This window comes from Alosa alosa, chromosome 13 (assembly GCF_017589495.1).
Source record: "Alosa alosa isolate M-15738 ecotype Scorff River chromosome 13, AALO_Geno_1.1, whole genome shotgun sequence".
Taxonomy (NCBI): Eukaryota; Metazoa; Chordata; class Actinopteri; order Clupeiformes; family Clupeidae; genus Alosa; species Alosa alosa.
Genome location: NC_063201.1, coordinates 24,458,944 through 24,478,943, shown reverse-complemented (window position 1 = coordinate 24,478,943; position 20,000 = coordinate 24,458,944). Strand labels below are relative to the sequence as shown.

The window sequence follows — 20,000 nt, the reverse complement described above, 5'->3', positions numbered from 1 at the left end:
AGTCAGTCTAACCAATTACTGTCTGGGCAGTGTGATGCTGGAAGCTAGTTTGCTGAACATTTGAAACACTGAAATCTGTTCCCTGTTCAATTTTAAATATTATGTTGTTTTGTATTTGTGTGTCGCTTTGGACAAAGGAGTCTGCCAAATCCATAACCATAACCACTGCAACCAACAACTGCCAACTTTAGAATGTTGGGGTTTGTTGGGCATTGTCTGGGCAAGTTCAGAATGTTGGGGTTTGTTGGGCATTGTCTGGGTAACTATATCCAAGGCTCTGGTTGGGCATTGTCTCCCCACCACCTGAAGGTGGCCTGAGTTCTGCAGTATGTCTGTTGCCCTCTCCATGTGACACTAGATGTCTCATTAAATGCCTGCCTGTCTGTCTCTCTCATCTTTTCTTTTTCATTTCTATCTCTCTCTCTATCATTCTGTGTCTGTCTTTCTCTTTCTATCAATCTCTCTCTTTCTATCAGTCTGTTTCTCTTTCTGTCTGCCTGTTTTTACCAATCTGTCTCTTTGTCTGTCTCTTTCTTTCTATTAATCTGTCTCTCTTTCCATCAACCTCTTTATATATGGTCTTCCCATGTAAGCCTGGGACTAGTAGAGATTACATCTCTAATCTCAGCCAGGGGTTAATCCTCTGGGGCCCAAATCTCACACACCACCCAGGGGCAGCTCATTTGCAGCTCTGTCTGTGTGTGTGTGTGTGTGTGAGTGTGTGTGTGTGTGTGTGTGTGTGTGCGTGGTGTGTGTGTGTGTGTGTGTGCATGAGAGAGACAGAAAGAGAAAGAGTGTGTACTGTTTGGGTGTGTGTGTGTGTGTGTGTGTGTGTGTGCATATGTGTTTAATTTCGCATAGATTCTGAGTGCCAAATTGCTCTTTTAGCCCTCTGATTGAATGGTGGTAGTGGGGTGGGGGGGGGGCACATAGGAAGATGCTGTCCACCACCCCATCCAGTCCATGTCCATGTTCCTGTGTGTGTGTGTGTGTGTGTGTGTGTGTGTGTAGGTGTGTTAGAGTGCATGTGTGTGTCCATGTTTCTGTGTGTGTGTGTGTATAGTTGTGTTAGAGTGCATGTGTGTGTCCATGTTCCTGTGTGTGTGTGTGTGTGTGTGTGTGTGTGTGTGTATCCATGTTCCTGTGTGTGGTCTTCATAATGACAAAAATGCTGAGAGGTCGGAGCCGAAGCTGACATCACAGAGTGCTGGGACAGCTGAGAGTCGTTTGTGTGTGTGTGTGTGTGTGTGTCTGTGTGTGTGTGTGTGTGAGAGAGAGAGAGAGAGAGGAGGAAAAAAGTGTGTGTGAGAGAGAGTATGTGTGTGTGTGTGAGAGAGTGAGAGAGTGAGTACAGTATGTGTGTGTTTGAGAGTGTGAGAGAGAGAGAGAGAGTATGTGTGTGTGTGTGTGTGTGTGTATGAGAGAGTGAGAGAAAGAGAGTGAGTATGTGTGTGTGTGTGTGAGAGAGAGTGAGAGAGTGAGTATGTGTGTGTGTGTGTGTGTGTGAATAAGTTGTTTAGCGATGGTAGAGAAGATTTGGCAAATTTTTCATGGGCGCAACCCACATACTCGGCTCTGCTGCTCATCCCACAAGTGCATGTTCCTTACAAATGGGGCACCATTTGAAAGGAAACTATACAGGCTTTCCAAAGGTATAAGATGTATTGCCAAAAAGCATTGTTACCACAGAGAAATAATCTACCAAACACAAATTTCCTTTGTATGTGAGAGAGAGAGAGAGAGAGAGAGAGAGAGAGAGAGAGTATGTGAATTTTCAATTGGCGATGACATCATCGAACAAACACAACATTACACATATCTAGGCATCGCCATAAGTGACGCGGGTAAATTTGACTCGGCTGTAAAGGAAAAAAAGGAAGGAAAAAGTACGGCGGACATTTTATTCCATTAAAAAAACAATTCCAGGACAGACACCAATCAGAATTTGGCTTAAACTATTTAAATCAGTAATTGAACCAATTGCCCTATACTGTAGTCAAGTATGGGGCACACTTACAAATTACGATTTCTCAAAATGGGAGAAACACCCAATTGAAGCCTTACATACAGAATTTTGCCAAAACATCCTTAAGGCACACAGAAACACACCACACAATGGATGCAGGGCAGAACTTGGGCAGTACCCTTTAATTATAAATATAAAAAAGAGAGCCCTAAAAGTTTGGAAACACATCTAAACAAGTGACCCCAATTCACTACATTATAAAGTTCTCAAAAGCCAAGAGACAAACATTGAGATGAGTCCCCTCAGCCAACTCATAATAGAATTGACTAATATCACACCCACTCATTTGACTAATCTACACCACCAAGACAAAATTCGACTATCAGAAAAAATCCACCTTAACAAAATTGCATACACTGAGAAGGAAAAATATATTACATATTGGAACCAAGTCACCAAAACCCAACACAAACTCGAATGCTATTTGGCCCTTAATCATGATTACAAATTAGCCCCTATCTTGAAACACTAAAAGACAAAAAACGTCCTTGACAATGTACAGACTCAGTGAGCACAACCTGGCCATGAGCGTGGAAGGCAAAAGCAGACCTGGCTGCCTAGAGAAGCCAGGCTGTGCTCTCATTGTACCCAGAGTGCTGTAGAAACAGAGCTACATTTTCTGACTGAGTGCAGTCATTATACAGACCTGAGATGTGAATTCTACAAAAAAGCAAGACATATCTGCCCAGAGTTCACAAAACAAACTAATGAAGGAAAAATGAAATATATATTAGGAGAAATTAAAGAAACTGCACTAGCAGTAGCAAAATATGTATCGGCATGTCACAAAAAAAGAAATACAACCTCAAACCAGTGAGGCCACCCCACACAAACACAAAAAAAAGACTTATGTGTTTGTTTCAACCTCTCATTCATTTATTTAATTAATATTTTTTTCTGGGAATTGATCCCTTCTATTCTATACTATATTACTGCTATACATTATTACTGCTGTTTATTTTGCTGTTTATTTTACTGCTTTATTTTAAATGTTAATACTTTGGCAATGTACAATGCACAGTTATGCCAATAAAGCTCATTGAATTTAATTGAATTGAGTGTGTGTGTGTGGTGGGAGTTGCTGCTGCAGACCCCCAAGGTTGTACACCTGTTGTTGCCCCTCCATTGATCCCTGTGTTTCTATGTGTGTGTGTGTGTGTGCGTGTGCATGTGTGTGTGTGTGTGTGTGTGTGTGTGTGTGTGTGCAGGGTGCAGCTAGGGTGTGACTGTCAAGTGATAAATGCATATTAATTGTTTCATCTCTCTCTCTTTCTCTTTCAATTCAATTCAATGAGCTTTATCAACATGACCATTCAGAAAGAAACAGTGTTGCCAAAGCATGTACAGTATATTCATTCAGGAAACATCATAACACACTGCAAAACCCCCTAGAATTCTAAAATCTAAGTGAGATAAATAATCTTAAACCAAGGGAATATATGATTAGTTTTCTATGATTTGAGTGTTTGGACCTTGTTATAAGTGAAAATCTTCTTGTTCTATTGGCAAATCTTGCAAGTGAAATTAAACGTCTGTGTGTGTGTGTGTGTGTGTGTGTGTGTGTGTGTGTGTGCGCATGAACATACACACACACACACACACACAAATACGCAAAGACATTGTATTCTAAGATTAGTTGGACCTACTGTCCCGGAGCCCACACAGACACAGACACACACACACACACACACACAGGGTGGGTCTCAATCATCTATTTACATGTGGCTTCTTTCCTTGGTCCTCCAGCTTGCACCCTGGAAATCGTTGGAAGTTCAGCATCATTGAGGACATATCATTCATCTGATTGCAACCAGAGGAGGCAAGACCGAGGAGAGAGGAGGGAGGTGGAAGGGCTGATACGCGAGGAAACACGAGAGCATCCTACGCTGAAGCATTTTCAGTCGGAATTGTGTGATCATTGGTCCAAACTGCCAACATGAAAACGCTCACGTCTGCCAACTTTCGGTTTCAAACAGGTTTGTAGCGATTTATTAGCGACAATAAATGAGTAGATAGACCAAAAAAATATCTTTATATGCTGGAATTATCATGAACTACCATGCCCACTTAAACAAGAAAAGATCTTTATATGCTGGAATTATCATGAACTACCATGCACACTTAAACAAAAGTTGATCAGAGTCAACAGATGGGAATACTCCATGTTCATATGATATTTGTAGCCTAAAATGTGATGCTTTGCCGCATCATCAGTAATTGACGTCTCTTAAAAGTGATGCGGGACATCTCATTACTCATATAGGTCTCTCCTTGATTCCTCCATCCTCCTTACATTCCTTCCTTGTTTCCTTCACAAAATGAATTAGAAGGAGGGGCTAGGACAGCAGGAAGGGAGGGAGGAAGCATGGACTAATAGAGAAATGAGATGCACCCACACACTCACATACACACATGGAGTTTCTGCCATCTAGTGGTCAGCTGATGAAACAATCTCTGGGCTGAAATGATCTGAATGAGACCTGTGAGACCTTTGACCTTTGACTCAAGTGACCTTTGACTCTAGTCTGACCTGTGTCTCCCGTCCCTACACTGTAACAAGATTCTGTGATTTTCACAGCATCACTGCTGTTTTTGAGGAAAATGTGTACTGTATTTGTGAATACAGTATGTTGCTGTAGTTTCGCTATGAATTATGGTCAAAAATGGTCAAACTACAGTAATAAAAATTTGCTGCGAATCATAACACAGTAATAAATCTGACTCCTCCCTCACTTGTCAGCGTTTTGAAAATTTTGAAAAAACATGGCGGAAAATCAGTTGGGGTTTTCTGTTTTCTTTTTGCACATAAATACAAAGTTAAGCTCCCAGATAGCAAGGTGACATTGATATTATGTTGATTTTCCATCCAAATCATCATTTTGAAAAGATATTGAAAAGTCATGGATTTATGGTTTACTGGAAATTTTTGGCGTGGTGATTGAAACGTGCACCGCGCGGCGACGGCGTTTGAACTGTCCGGGCGGAGATCATTTTGAGCAACAGTTCAGTCAGTCAGACCAAAGGTGTTCAGCACTCTGTCAAGTTCGCAGCTCCACCTTAATGGTAAGCAAGCATTTATTTATGTAACGTTAATGTTTCATTGTGAAATTGTACTACATTAAATTCGGGCATGTGTACAGTATATGTACGTTGTACTGTCTAACTTACAAACTCATCCATGCTAAGTCATCAACTAAGTAAGTAAGGTTAGGCTAGCTATCATAGTTGCTGTTGCTGTGAAGGTGGCATTAACGTTAATGTTTTATGTTACGTTAACGTTTTGGCAGTCTCATTTATATTAGGCCTAGCTGCTACCTTAGTTCTCAGTAAGTTACAGTTTATTATATTCATATAATTTATATAAAACAGTCGCTAGTAGTGCTAGGCCTAGTATGTTACTGTCACAATGTTAGGCTGAAGATGATGTGCTGCTGGTTAACGTTAACGTGGAGGTTTAGCTGCTACCAGCTAACTTATGTAACGTTAACTCATCGTAATCAGTACATATATCTATGTGTTGCTGCAAGCAAACATCATCAATGAGCTCACCCAGCTGGCTAACGTTAGCAGCTAAATATACCTTGCGAAACGGAGTTATGCTAACACCATCTTCAGCCTGGCATTTTGACAGTAAACTCAAAAAACATACAGTATATATATAAATGATTATTCTAAAGTTTCACTTGTAAGTAGCCTTCAGTTTCAGTTGAAAATTGTTATAAAACACTGTTTATCTTTTTTTCTTCCATTTCTGCTAGGTGCTGCTTCACTCTGCTACTGGTGGTGGATCAGGCTGACTGCAACCGTTGGTCTAACGTTAGGATGCAGCACACGAGAATTTCTAAACGGAAAAAAGTGAATAAATGTACTTGCTTTTCAAACTGATAACAAGTTGTCAATGGTTATTTATGCAAGTTTGTGTAGCCTAAACCATACCTAGGCCTAGTCAAATTTATCCTGGCTGTAGATAAAGCAGGATATGAATTTCCCAAAATAACTGTATATAATATTACAGCACTGGTATTACTACTGTACTAAGTTACAGTATGATCCATAAGTACTGTGATTAAAAATACAGTAGACAATTCAATACTGTATACATTACAGCACTGGTAGTACTACTGTAGTTTGCATTTACAGTATCAGGCATAGGTACTGTGATTTCATATACAGTAGGTGTACTGTAGAGTAAAATACAGCAACTTGCTGGTTATTTGCTGCCAGCAAGTTGCTGTAAATTTTACGTTAAACTTTTTACAGTGTAGTGAACCTGATGACTGATGACAACTAATGAAACCTGTCAAACTTGCAGTTGGGATTAAGACAGCATGCCCCTGCTGTGAATGTGCATGCTGAGGCCACTCTACGTCGTGATGGAACCAGCAAGAAGCTCAACAGCCAGAAGTGCAGGTATGAAAGGAGGGAGACCTGGACAGGGCGAACCAGCTGAACCACTTTTACAACAGGTTCGATTGCCCATCCCCCAGCCCCCACCCCACCTCATTACCAGTGCAACACTCACCCTCATCATCACTGGATACTGCACCCCTCCCCCACATGGCGACCACGAACAATGAGGTGACAACGACCTCAGTCAAGAGCCATCAGAAACACAGACCCCAGATGCTGCCCCCCTCCATCATCACTGCTGATCAGGCTATCGCACCTCTCCCCCACATGGTGACCACGAGTAGTGCGGCAACAATGGCTTCAGCCAACGGCCATTTACCAGGTGTACCTATCTAATTTCAATCACAGCAGGGCAATCATTGGGTTAAGCTGCACCTTCAAGTTTAACATGCATGCCTACAATGTGTGGATCACACAGTCTCACACAAACAAACCAGCTGTAAAGCGAAGGCATCCTTAAATTAGTCATCAACGTTCAGCTGCAAACTTCTCTCTGTGGTTGGCGAAACAGCACTGCTTGCTGCACAGTGATAAAACAACATAATCAACAGTGTACATAATGAACAGGTGCTCTTTGTTGAAAGGCCTGTAATTGCGCGCCACAATTGCATTGTAAACATTACAGCACAAGTTTCTGGACAAAGTACAATACACACAAATAAGACTGTAGGGCAATTCCATGCAAAGGTCATCCTTACCATGGAAAAAAAAAGTTGTGCATACACAAAAAGAACTGTTGTTAAAATCTTCATTTAGGTCTATATTTTATTGTTTGTAACTGATCTGATTGAATTTGATGGAGAATGGAACTCTTTTCACATCATAAATATGGTGTGCAACCATACCAGAAACAACATTTTTCACATGGTAATATTATACATATTTAAAAAGTGGATAAATGGACCCAAGGTTCAAACAAATTGTGTCATTTGACAAATTCCACATTGACAAGGGAATGGTAGAGCAATGTCTATGCTCAGCTTGCCTTTAAGAGCACAACTCCTTACATTTGTAAAGTCAGCAAGTTCCATGGCCATGTCACATCCATAACGTTTTATAGGAAAAGTTTATGCTACACATACAATGTTGATGCGACAATGTCCATAGTGTCTGTGCAAAGCTGATTTATAGCAATGTAAAGTGTGATGACCAAATTGTGCCCCTTTCTTACTTTTAAAACCTTTAATGGTGCGTTATGGATGTGACGTTATGGATGTTACATAATGTAAATTTACAAGACTGGAGACTTTATTATACCTCAAAGCCAATAAAACGTCTGTTCTGGTGGCATGTCAGTTTCAACGCATTTCACCTTAGTGTTTACAATTGACATTTCAAAGATTATTAGGTTGATCAAAACCACAGGGAGGCCTTGCCTAAGCATTAGCAAAACAAACATAATATTAAAATACCTCCAGTGATTAGCCTAGCCATAGCCTATTTTCAAGTGGGGTCAGTCCGTGTGAAATCACCCAATTTCAGCGCAATTTGGCAGGTGACCCTCTCCGAAAAAATCTGAAAAAAATCACAGGTGTTTGTAGACCAAATCCATGCATAGATCTTAAATAGTATATCTGTATAACTAATCGTTGCAAAACTACAGCCCTTTGAAACTTCAAGTCATTTTAAGCATTGTGGTGAACAATCCTTTTTGTTCAACTTCCAGCATTATTGGCTCTTTTGGTATTTCACACACATTAGTGAAACTATGTGAATAGAAGTACATTTTCCTGTTGAATTAAAAAATCCAATCGGATAAGACGTATCTTGTGTACTTTCCCCTCTGGAAAGCTCTGAAAATGGCTATAAATTCATAATGTGAAAAGACATCATCACCTTTGAGGGCTTCTCGTTCAAAAAGTATGTGACACAAATTCATCAGATTTTTTCCCTACTCATGTATGTATTATAAGGTCCTGTCCATGCATTAACTTTGGTTGTTATAATTTTAATATTTTCAGAGCATTTTTTTTAAATTGGGCTTGATTTTCAAAAAGCCTGTTTTCATCTTCTGATTTCACTACGTGGACAGTTAACAGGATTTTTTTAAATTTTACCATATATCATTCTGTATGTGAGGATCATCTGCCCAAAAGTTGGGCTTGTTGCTGAGTTTCTTCATTAGATAAGATTTTTTACAAATATTGTCTATAAATCCACTGCATTTGTATTGGATCTGCAGTACCACTTTGCACCACATGTGGTGCTCTTTTAATACAATGGAAGTCAATGGAAGAGTAAGAGTCACTTGTTTGCTGCACATATCCAATCTAAACACACAGTTTATGGTTCATAGTTGAATTGGTCCAAATAATTATTGCAACATGAACAACATACTACTCATACATAAATCTTATTTAGAGAAAATAAACTGATCAAGTAAATTATAAACATATAAGACTGACTGGTCATCATACATGCAGCAAGAGGATTTAGCACAATTACCATTTTTGTAATGAGTTTTCTACACCAGCTTCAACCTATCAGTGCCTATGTGAGCACTTTAATAATTTCTAGCCAGCTGGTTAGGCAAAGTCTATATCCATCGTCATATGCTTGGGATGCAGTCCTCTGTGATACATAGACAAAGAGCATCAAGATGGAGATCAGTGCTTTGTCTCCATGTGATCTGGGAAAGAAGTTGGAACATATTCAAGAAACAATGGGTTTCTAAAATTCAGTTCATCAAGGTATTTCACTTGATGAAGATGACCAAATATTTTTCCATCACAAGTATTCCTAACAAGGTTTGAGGACTCGTGGATCCAAGAGGCATTTGTAAAAAGATGATAAATCTTTAGTATTGATTTTTCTGCATCTGACAATGCACTGAATTTTAGAAACCTTTTTACTTGAACCATATGAACCATAAACTGTGTGTTTAGATTGGGTATGTGCCGCAAACAAGTGACTCTCTTACTCTTCCATTGACTTCCATTGTATTAAAAGAGCACCACATGTGGTGCAAAGTGGTACTGCAGATAAAGTACAAATTCAGTGGATTTATAGACAATATTTGTAAAAAATCTTATCTCAATGAAGAAACTCAGCAACAAGCCCAAATTTTGGGCAGATGATCCTCACATACAGAATGATATATGGTAAAATAAAAAAAAAACCCTGTTAACTGTCCACGTAGTGAAATCAGAAGATGAAAACAGGCTTTTTGAAAATCAAGCCCAATTTAATAAAAATGCTCTGACAATATGATAATGTTAACAACCAAAGTTAATGCATGGACATGACCTTATAATCCATACATGAGTGGGGAAAAAATCTGATGAATTTGTGTCACATACTTTTTGAATGACAAGCCCTCAAAGGTGGTGATGTTTTTTCACATAATGAATTTATAGCCATTTTCAGAGCTTTGCAGAGGGGGAATTACACAAGATACACCTGATTTGATTGGATTGTTTAATTCAACAGGAAAATGTACTTCTATTCACATAGTTTCACTAATGTGTGTGAAATACCAAAAGAGCCAATAATGTTGGAAGTTGAACAAAAAGGATTGTTCACCACAATGCTTAAAATTACTTGAAACTTCAAAGGGCTGTAGTTTTGGAACCATTAGTGATACAGATATACTATTTAAGATTTATGCATAGGTTTGGTCTACAAACACCTGTGATTTTTTTTTCAGATTTTTTGGGAGAGGGTGACCTGCCAGCCACTGGGTGATTTGACACGGAATGACCGAGTGGCCTAATAAAAATCTGAAAATCTGAGCGATTATCTTCCCGTAACTGTCATACTGTTGTTGTACAGTAACTGGATTATCGTGTTAGCTGATGAAGGGATGGCTGACTTTGCAGCTGGAGTTAACATAGCAACCTCCTTCTGTTGCAGATCTGTTCAGCCTGCCGTTCACATCTGCTTAACACAGTTTAATTTTAAATGACGCGATATGCCAGCATTTGAAGTGTCAGGTCCTCTGTAGCTAATACCCACAGAGTAACATGAGTAACGGCAGCAATAAACTAGATGTACCGCATAGCGGTACAAAAATATGACCGCCCTCTCAGTCCTGCATATTCTCTTCAAAAAATAAATCACGCTTGTCAATTTGTCTCCATCTCCTACTCCTGCAACTCATGTGCATGTAAATGAGTGTGTGTATATGTGAGTTTGCTTTTGTTTATAAGAGTGTGTCTGTGTGTGTGCATGTGCGTATGCGTGCCTGTGTTTGTGTGTTTATGTGTCTGCATTCATGTGTGTGCGTGTGTGCGTGCTTGCCTGTCTGTATGTGTGCGACTGTGCGTGTGTGTGTGTGTGTGTGTGTGTGTGTGTGTGTGTGTGTGTGTGCGCATGTGCGTGTGTGCATGTGCATGTGCGTGTGTGCACGTGCATGTGCATGTGTGCGCGTGCATGTACTTTATGTGTGCAAATCACAAATGAGTGGGTATGGGTTAGGTTAATGTGGGCTCTTGAGACTAACATACCATAAATATTTTGTCATCTTGGGTGCAACGGTTCAGGTAGGGCTAGTTATTTAGGGGAGTGGCCACCAAGTATCATGTTCCCTGGTGTCGGTGATGACGGTAAAAGAAAAAAAATAATTTCTTTTTTATATTTTAAATGACTTGTTGTCCTGATTCTTCCTGTGGATCTTAGTGAGCACTGGGAAAGCAATACTTTCATTGCTAGTTTTTCATGATTACTATTTCAATTGTTTCATATCAAAATTCACATCCATAACGTGAAACCGTCACATCCATAACACCAGTTTTTCCTACATAATGCATTACGAAAATGACGCATAGTTTCAAAAACACACTTTTTGTGTTCATTCAAGTCTCCTTCATGCTGCATATATCATAGTTTCGGCAGTTTCCTTCAAAATTCACAGAGTTTGTAGAAAACCTGTAATTTCTCACAGAAGTGTGTCCATTTCATGTCACATCCATAACGCTGATAAAATGGCTTGTATTCTTAGGATGAAATTGATTATATGCAATTTGAGGATTTCTCAGTATTCAGAGGACATTAAAATGTATGCAAATTAATTCACTGATACTAATTTTGCCCCCACTTTAAGGCATTTTGTTTACCAATATGAGTCCAATTGTCACATCCATAACGCTGGAACTGCCCTGTACAACTAAACTGGTTTCCAAATCTGAATGACAACGCAAATGCTCTAAGAATTGTCCTTGGAGATTCCCCAACCACATTTGCTTTCATGGACCTGTGTCCTTCTGAGAACATGCTAAAATAGCAGCACAAACAAATCCTTTAGCAGAGTGTGGTTACAGCACAAAACTGTATAAATATATGGTAGTCTAGGACATGTGCACAGCACAAAACTGTATAAATATATGGTAGTCTAGGACATGTGCACAGCACAAAACTGTATAAGTATGTTTGTATCAGTATGTACATGTGTATTGCGTGCAAGTGTGTGTGTGTGTGTGTGTGTGTGTCAGTATGTTACTGTGTGTTTGTGTTTGCATGATGTGTGTGTGTGTGTGTGTGTGTGTGTGTGTGTGTGTGTGTGTGTCAGTATGTTACTGTGTGTTTGTATGATAGTGTGCGTGTGTGTCTGTGTGTGTGTGTGTATCAGCATGTTACTGTGTGTTTGTGTTTGCATGATAGTGTGTGTGTGTGTGTATCTGTGGCCTGACCTTCTCGTCCTGTTGGAAGGTGACCCGTTTGGGTTCTGTGCGGGCGCGGCCCAGCCTGTGCGTGATGCGGTCGCGCAGCAGAGAGCTGTAGCCCACGTGCTGGTAGATGGGATTGGTGGTCATGCGAGCGATGTACTCCGCCGCCTTGCTCTCGATGTACAGCGTGATCAGGCCGTCCGTCACCAGGTCATGCACCGACTCAAACCGCTTCTCACCCACAAAGTGCTTCCCATCGTAGAACAGCCGGTAGTTCAGAGTCTGACCTCCAAACCTGACCAGAGGGGCATAGAGAAAGAGGAGGAGAGAGGTGGAGGAGGAGGAAGAAAAGAGAGGTAGAAGAAGGAGAAGAGGTGGAGGAGGAAAAGAGGAGAGGAGAGGAGGGAGAGAGGAGGAGGAGGAGGCATAAAATAAAGGCAACATCATTTAGTAAGTTGCAGGTACCCAGGCCAATAAGGTGTGCTTAATGCTCTATTACCTCAGCGCTAACTGTGTGTTTTGCACAATACTGCCTAACGGCTAGTGGGCTACCATGTCTTTAAAGTACTACTGTACCTTATAGGGGAGCATACCTATGTTCCCAGGGTCTATGTTCCCAATGTCCTATGCTCCCAGGGTCCTATGCTCCCCAGTTTAATTTAAAACACGCTAACACACAGTGGCTGAATCTCAATGTCTTCACAGACCGCAACTTTGTTAACACTTTGATCCCCGTGAGGGAAATTTGGTCTCTGCATTTATCCCAATCCGTGAATTAGTGAAACACAGCACACGGTGAACACACAGTGAGGTGAAGCACACACTAAACACTAATCTTTACGAGGGCTTAGGGCTGTCCCACTGTGAAATTGTGAAGTGCGTGAGGGCTCAGGGCTATACACACATATCACTATACACCATAAAGATAGTCATAAATGAGTTGGTCTCTAAAAATAACAACATATTTTGTGTTAAGTGAAGTCAAACACACATAAAATACTACCTCATGATTACACTCATGTGTACCTCAGGGTTAGCATGTTTTCATCACAGTGCTACCTCATGATTGGCCCAGGGCTAGCATGTGTTCACGGTTATCATGATTAGCTGCATCCCAGGGCTAGCGTGTTTTTAGTGCAGTGCATGTTCTTCAGTGTTTCCCATACATTGACTTATTTGTGGCGGCCCACCACAATATCAACTTTGACCACCACACAATGATTTTCCTGGTTGTACTAAATTGTGCTTAAATCTGGTTAGAATCATAATCACACTGCACTAATTTGTTAAAAACAGTTGCATTCAAATTAATTGTGCAGACCTACCACCACAAATAGAATTCAATTCTGTGTGAAACACTGCTCTTTATTAGTGTACCTAACCCAGGGCTAGCATGTATTTAGCACAGTGCTACCTCATGATTAGCATATACTGTACTTCAGGGCTAGCGTGTGTTTAGCACAGTGCTACCTCATGATTAGCATACTGTACCTGAGGGCTAGCGTGTGTTTAGCACAGTGCTACCTCATGATTAGCATACCTCAGGGCTAGCGTGTGTTTAGGACAGTGCTAACTCATGATTAGCATACCTCAGGGCTAGTGTGTAGCTCCCAGGCTGCCTCTGGCTCTCCCGGATCAGATATGCCCCCTCAGCTCCACCAAGCAGCTGGTCTGCACATTCCCTAGACATCATTCCATGGAACCTAAACAAACACAAACACACACACACACACACACATACACACACAGCTCATGGTTCAACACATACCTTCTACCATTTCCAAACCCTAAATCCAGGTATATTGTTTACTCTGGGATATATTCCTATTGTTGAGCCAATGCTAACTAGGTGGGCCCTACCTGTAGAGTTGGGCCGATCGTGATGGTTGACGACATCACGCTGGAAAGCAACCATCGTGATGCTACGCCCCCACACGCCAGACATGCAGTTATTCTATAGACCCTGCTTTAACATAAGCTAACACATAAAAACTTTTTGCTGGAAATGAAATTGAGCCTAGAACTGATGCATATGCAGGACTGTCAGCCAGAGTGTGCAAAAATTAAGCACTTAGTCTATGTAAAACTACCGTCTTATTCAAATAATTCCTGATTGTGACATTGTTATTGTCTTTTTTACATGTCTCGCACTGTAGCCTACGTACATTGTCTTCAATAGCTTTTTTGCTAGGCCCAGCAAAGGCTGGCAATGTATGGTTGGTGCACAAGCAAATGTTCAGATTGGTTGTCTGCTCATCTTTTACGCAGATTTCACTGAAGCAGATCTTGCACACAACTGAGGTAGCCTATGTCTCTTAGCTGTCCACTTTCATCAGGCCATATATATATATAACAGTAACTGGTGTGTGTGTGTGTGTGTGTGTGTGTGTGTGTGTGATGCTGGTTGTGTGAACGCTCTAAGAGTGTGAAGTGTGACTCACTCTCTGCCGTAGTGCCGGGGACGACTCTCCATCTGGAACAGAGACAGAGAGCAGAGGGTACCATAGAGTTAACCGTTAGTATAAGTATAAGTATAAGTCAGTATATATATATGTTGTACTATTTAGTATAAGTATAGTATAATTATATATACTCTTTTGATCCCGTAAAGCACACACTAATCCCGACGCAGTGAGCTGCCTGCTACAGCGGTGCTCGGGGAGCAGTGAGGGGTTAGGTGCCTTGCTCAAGAGCACTTCAGCCGTTCCTATTGGTCGGGGTTCGAACCGGCAACCCTCCGGTTACAAGTCCGAAGCGCTAACCAGTAGGCTGCCCCAAAGGGAGAGGGGTACTAGCAGAGGTACCCAGGTAACTCTGGTAACCGGGTCCCAGAGTTAACCAGACCGTTAGCCATGACACAAACAACACCACTATACACGCAGAACGGCATACACACACCCTCTCAACTCAACACACACACACACCCTCTCAACACAAACACACAAACACACACAAACACATGCACACACACACACAAACACATACACCACTACATACACTGCATACACACTCTCTTTCAACACACACACACACACACTATGCAGTATGCTGCACTCACCTCCTGAGGACAGATGATCCGCTTGGGACGAGGGGCTTCCTGCTGGAGCTGGTACACTTTAAAAGACACACACACGCACGCACACACGCACACACACACACACACACACACACACATGCACACACACATTACAGTATGTATCTTTATTATTTTCTCCTTGATTCTCATTCTCATTCACAGTGCAGTGCTCCATTGGGGGCCTGGATCCTACGACCTCATGCATGTCTAGAACACAACACAGATTGGACTAGACTGGACACAGATACCATAAGAGAGAAAACGACAGATTGGACTAAGCTGGACCATATTGTCTAGCTGACAGAATAGACTGCTGTTCCCTGCACATGGAGAAGCATAGTGGCTCACACACACAGCTCCTGCCTGCTGGTCACTCTGGGCACCACACAGCCCTGTGCCCGCTGGTCACTCTGGACACCACACAGCCCTGTGCCCGCTGGTCACCCTGCACCACACAGCCCTGTGCCCGCTGGACACCCTGCACCACACAGCCCTGTGCCCGCTGGTCACTCTGGACACCACACAGCCCTGTGCCCGCTGGACACCCTGCACCACACAGCCCTGTGCCCGCTGGTCACTCTGGACACCACACAGCCCTGTGCCCGCTGGTCACTCTGGGCACACCACACAGCCCTGTGCCCGCTGGTCACTCCACACAGCCCTGTGCCCGCTGGTCACACCACACAGCCCTGTGCCCGCTGGTCACTCTGGGCACCACACAGCCCTGTGCCCGCTGGTCACACCACACAGCCCTGTGCCCGCTGGTCACACCACACAGCCCTGTGCCCGCTGTGATCACTGTGAGAAGCACACGCCTGCGCTGGAGGCTAAAAGCATCACTACTATACTGACTGCACATCTGAACACATTGAGGATTACCGACTGCACATCTGAACCCAAGGCATTCATCTCATAACTGGGTGCAGGATACAGACTGACACGCTTTCTGGAAACAGTCACCAGTGTCATAACTAAATAGCACTACACACCATGCTTACTGTGTTACTGTATACTACACACCATCCTTACTGTATACTACACACCATCCTTATTACACACCATCCTTACTGTATACTACACACCATCCTTACTGTATACTACTACAAACCACTTACCATCCTTATTGTATACTACAAACCACACACCATCCTTACTGTATACTACACGCCGTCATCCTTACTGTATCCCATTGTATACATACACCATCCTTATTACACACCATCCTTACTGTATACTACACACCATCCTTACTGTTTACTACACACCATCCTTACTGTATACTACACACCATCCTTACTGTATACTACACACCATCCTTATTACACACCATCCTTACTGTATACTACACACCATCCTTATTACACACCATCCTTACTGTATACTACACACCATCCTTACTGTATACTACACACCATCCTTACTGTATACTACACACCATCCTGACTGTATGAGCAGATAATTGGGCCAGCTGGCCTGTTTACAGCAGCACAGGTGGATTAAATCTTCCAACACACCTGGGAGGTGAGTGAGTGCTTGAGCCTGGAGACACCTGTAAGGTGCATGTTTGGGGTTGACAGGTGTCTCCAGGCTCTGCAGTGTGTGTGTGTTTGGGCCTGAGAGGTGGGTGTTTGGCCCTGCGGTGTGTGTGTGTTTGGGTCGCGGTGTGTGTGTTTGGCCCTGCGGTGTGCGTGTGTTTGGGCCTCAGAGGTGGGTGTTTGGGCCTGAGAGGTGGGTGTTTGGGCCTGCGGTGTGTGTGTGTTTGGGCTCCTGGTGTGTGTGTGTGTTTGGGCTCATGTGTGTGTGGTTTGTGTGTGTGTGTGTTTGGGCCTGCAGTGTGTGTGTGTTTGGGCCTGAGCAGCAGGACTCCTGCACCACCTATTGGGAGGTGGAGACTGAGCAGGAAGACATCTAACAGAGATGCTGGGCTGTTACCACAGAGATGCCAGGCAACCAGCAAGACCTGGACAGCATCCACAGAACACATCAAGGACAATGGACTCTTTGGAAAACATCCACAAAGCACACGCCTGCAACTACCTCAGAAAGAGGGAGATGAAGGGAGGGAGGGAGAGAAACAGAAAAAAGAGATGCAATCAGACATACTGAGAGAAAGAGAGAGAAAAGGAGAGAGAGAGAGAGAGAGAGAGAGAGAAAAGGTGTTGTATGGGAAATGTCCTTCGCACTTTCTAATATGAAGGACAGCTCTGCACACACACCTCAGAGTTCAGCTCCCACACACACACACACACACACACACACACACACACACACCTCAGAGTTCAGCTCCACACACACACACACACCACAGAGTTCAGCTCTACACACACACACACACACCTGAGAGAGTTCAGTTCTGCACACACACACACACCTCAGAGTTCAGCTCCACACACACACACACACCTGTGAGAGTTCAGCTCTACACACACACACACACACACACCTCAGAGTTCAGCTCTACACACACACACCTCAGAGCTCAGCACATACATACACACCTCAGAGTTCCGCCCTGCACACACACACACACACACACACACACCTGAGAGTTCAGCACACACACACACACCTCAGAGTTCAGCTCTGCACACACACACACACACACCTCAGAGTTCAGTTCTGCACACACACACACCTCAGAGTTCAGTTCTCACACACACACACCTCAGAGTTCAGCTCCACACACACACACACACACACACACACCTCAGAGTTCCCTCCACACACACACACCTCAGAGTTCAGCTCTGCACACACACACACACCTCAGAGTTCAGCTCCACACACACCTCAGAGTTCAGCTCTACACACACACACACCTCAGAGTTTCATTTGAGACACAAATGTGATTAGGTTTCTTTCCTTCCTCTCATCACTCCATCTCTCATTCCTCTCATCACTCCATCTCTCCTCCCTCTCATCACTCCATCTCTCATCACTCCATCTCTCCTCCCTCTCATCACTCTATCTCTTCTTCCTCTCATCACTCCATCTCTCATCACTTCATCTCACCTTCCTCTCATCACTCCATCTAAACTTGAATATTTTCAGCTTTACTTACTCTTCTGTGACGGTGAACTATTTATCCATATTTATATTTATCCATCTTTATATGTATCCATATTTATATTTATACATTGTTTATATTTATCCATCTTTATATGTACCCATAGTTTATATTTATGAATATTTATCCATAGTTTATATTTATCCATATTTATTTTTGTCCATAGTTTATATTTATCCATAGTTTATATTTATTAATATTTATATTTATTCATAGTTTATTATATTTATCCATAGTTTATATTTATCCATATTTATATTTGTCCATAGTTTATATTTATCCATAGTTTATATGTATCCATATTTATATTTGTCCATAGTTTATATTTATCCATATTTATATTTATCCATAGTTTATATTTGTCCATATTTATATTTATCCATATTTATATTTGTCCATATTTATATTTATCCATAGTTTATATTTGTCCATATCTATATTTATCCATATTTATATTTATCCATAGTTTATAAGGCAAATAAGGCATTTGAGAATATAATCTTGGGCTTAGGGAACAACAGATCGACATTTACGGTATTTCACCAATTCTCACATTTGATCAATCAAAAAACTAACCGATTAATAAAAAACAGATGAACAGATGAGTTGACTATGTAAATAATGTGAATAGAAAACAAAACAGATGAGTTGACTATGTAAATAATGTAAATGATGTACATGATATAAATGATGTAATAATGTAATGATGTAATAATGTAATGATGTACATGTAAATGATGGCTAGACACAGCCCTGGTGTAGAGCTGTACTTACAGTAGGACTTCCATATGGGGGGCTGGAAATCTTCTGGATCTAGAAGGACAACACAGAGAGAGAGAGAGAATGTTTATTGCTTAGATTACCAGAAAATAACCAGTTCCACTCACTCACACACACACACACACACACACACACACACAAATTCCATCTGAGTTCCTGGATAGAGGGATGTTGGCCAGAGAACACATGACCATGAGACAGCTGCTGCTGCTTTGTGTGTGTGTGTGTGCCTGCGTGTGTGCGTGTGTGTCTGTGTGTGTCATGTATGTATATAGGTGCATGCAGTGTGCAGAGTATATGTGTGTTGGGTGTGTGTGTATAGGGTTGGTATGCAGTGTGCAGAGTATATGTGTGTGTGTGTGTGTGTGTAGGGTTGGTATGATGTGAATAGGGTTGGGAGCATGCCGTGAATGTGACCCATATCCACGGCTATATTTTGACTCAGGGCAGAGCACACACACTACCTTACTTTCATACCATAATGATATTGTACAGACTTACTGGGTAGGGATGTAACGATTACCGGTATAATGGTAAACCGCGATAAAAATGTTGACGATAACCATTACCGTTTTCATTTCAAATATCATGATTATCACGGATGATTACCCTGTGTGGGAAACCGTGGTGTTTAATCCTTCCCAGCTTCATCCAAGCCTGCTTTTGACATACAGTAGGCCTGGTACAATGAAACAAAACTGGTAGCCTACTGATTCTGTTATCTACTTGATGGATTTAATTGTGGCACAAAGCCAATTATACATAACCAAGGAAAAAGTGAACCGGACAACACACAATGCCACTGTAACATTATGCTATAAATTAAGAATGCTCAGCTCAGCTAGGTTTGTTTGTGCAGTCAGGATGTAGGCCTATGAATGTGAATGAAAACATGCCCTTCTCCAGTAGCAATAGGCTACCTTAAAATGCACCAGAATAAAAGAATCACATCTACTCAGTAACAATTTTTTACCCACCCACAGCACCCCCTCTATGAGCACCCCTAGATGAAAATGAGTTCCAGCGTCCCTGGTTAAA

The 20,000-nt window shown here is 41.9% G+C and overlaps 1 protein-coding gene across 3 annotated transcripts in view; it reads right to left on the bottom strand.

The window, feature by feature from the left end:
* The window catches only part of chn2 (chimerin 2), a 44,864-nt gene that overhangs the window by 10,628 nt on the left and 14,236 nt on the right, over positions 1–20,000 (bottom strand). For all 3 annotated transcript variants that reach the window (XM_048260418.1, XM_048260419.1, XM_048260420.1), the window contains exons 2-6: positions 18,957–18,995; positions 15,098–15,153; positions 14,481–14,512; positions 13,629–13,742; positions 12,064–12,334 (exon numbers count right to left, since the gene is read on the bottom strand). In XM_048260418.1, the coding sequence (XP_048116375.1) occupies positions 12,064–12,334; positions 13,629–13,742; positions 14,481–14,512; positions 15,098–15,153; positions 18,957–18,995 (512 nt within the window). The remainder of the gene's footprint in view (positions 1–12,063; positions 12,335–13,628; positions 13,743–14,480; positions 14,513–15,097; positions 15,154–18,956; positions 18,996–20,000) is intronic.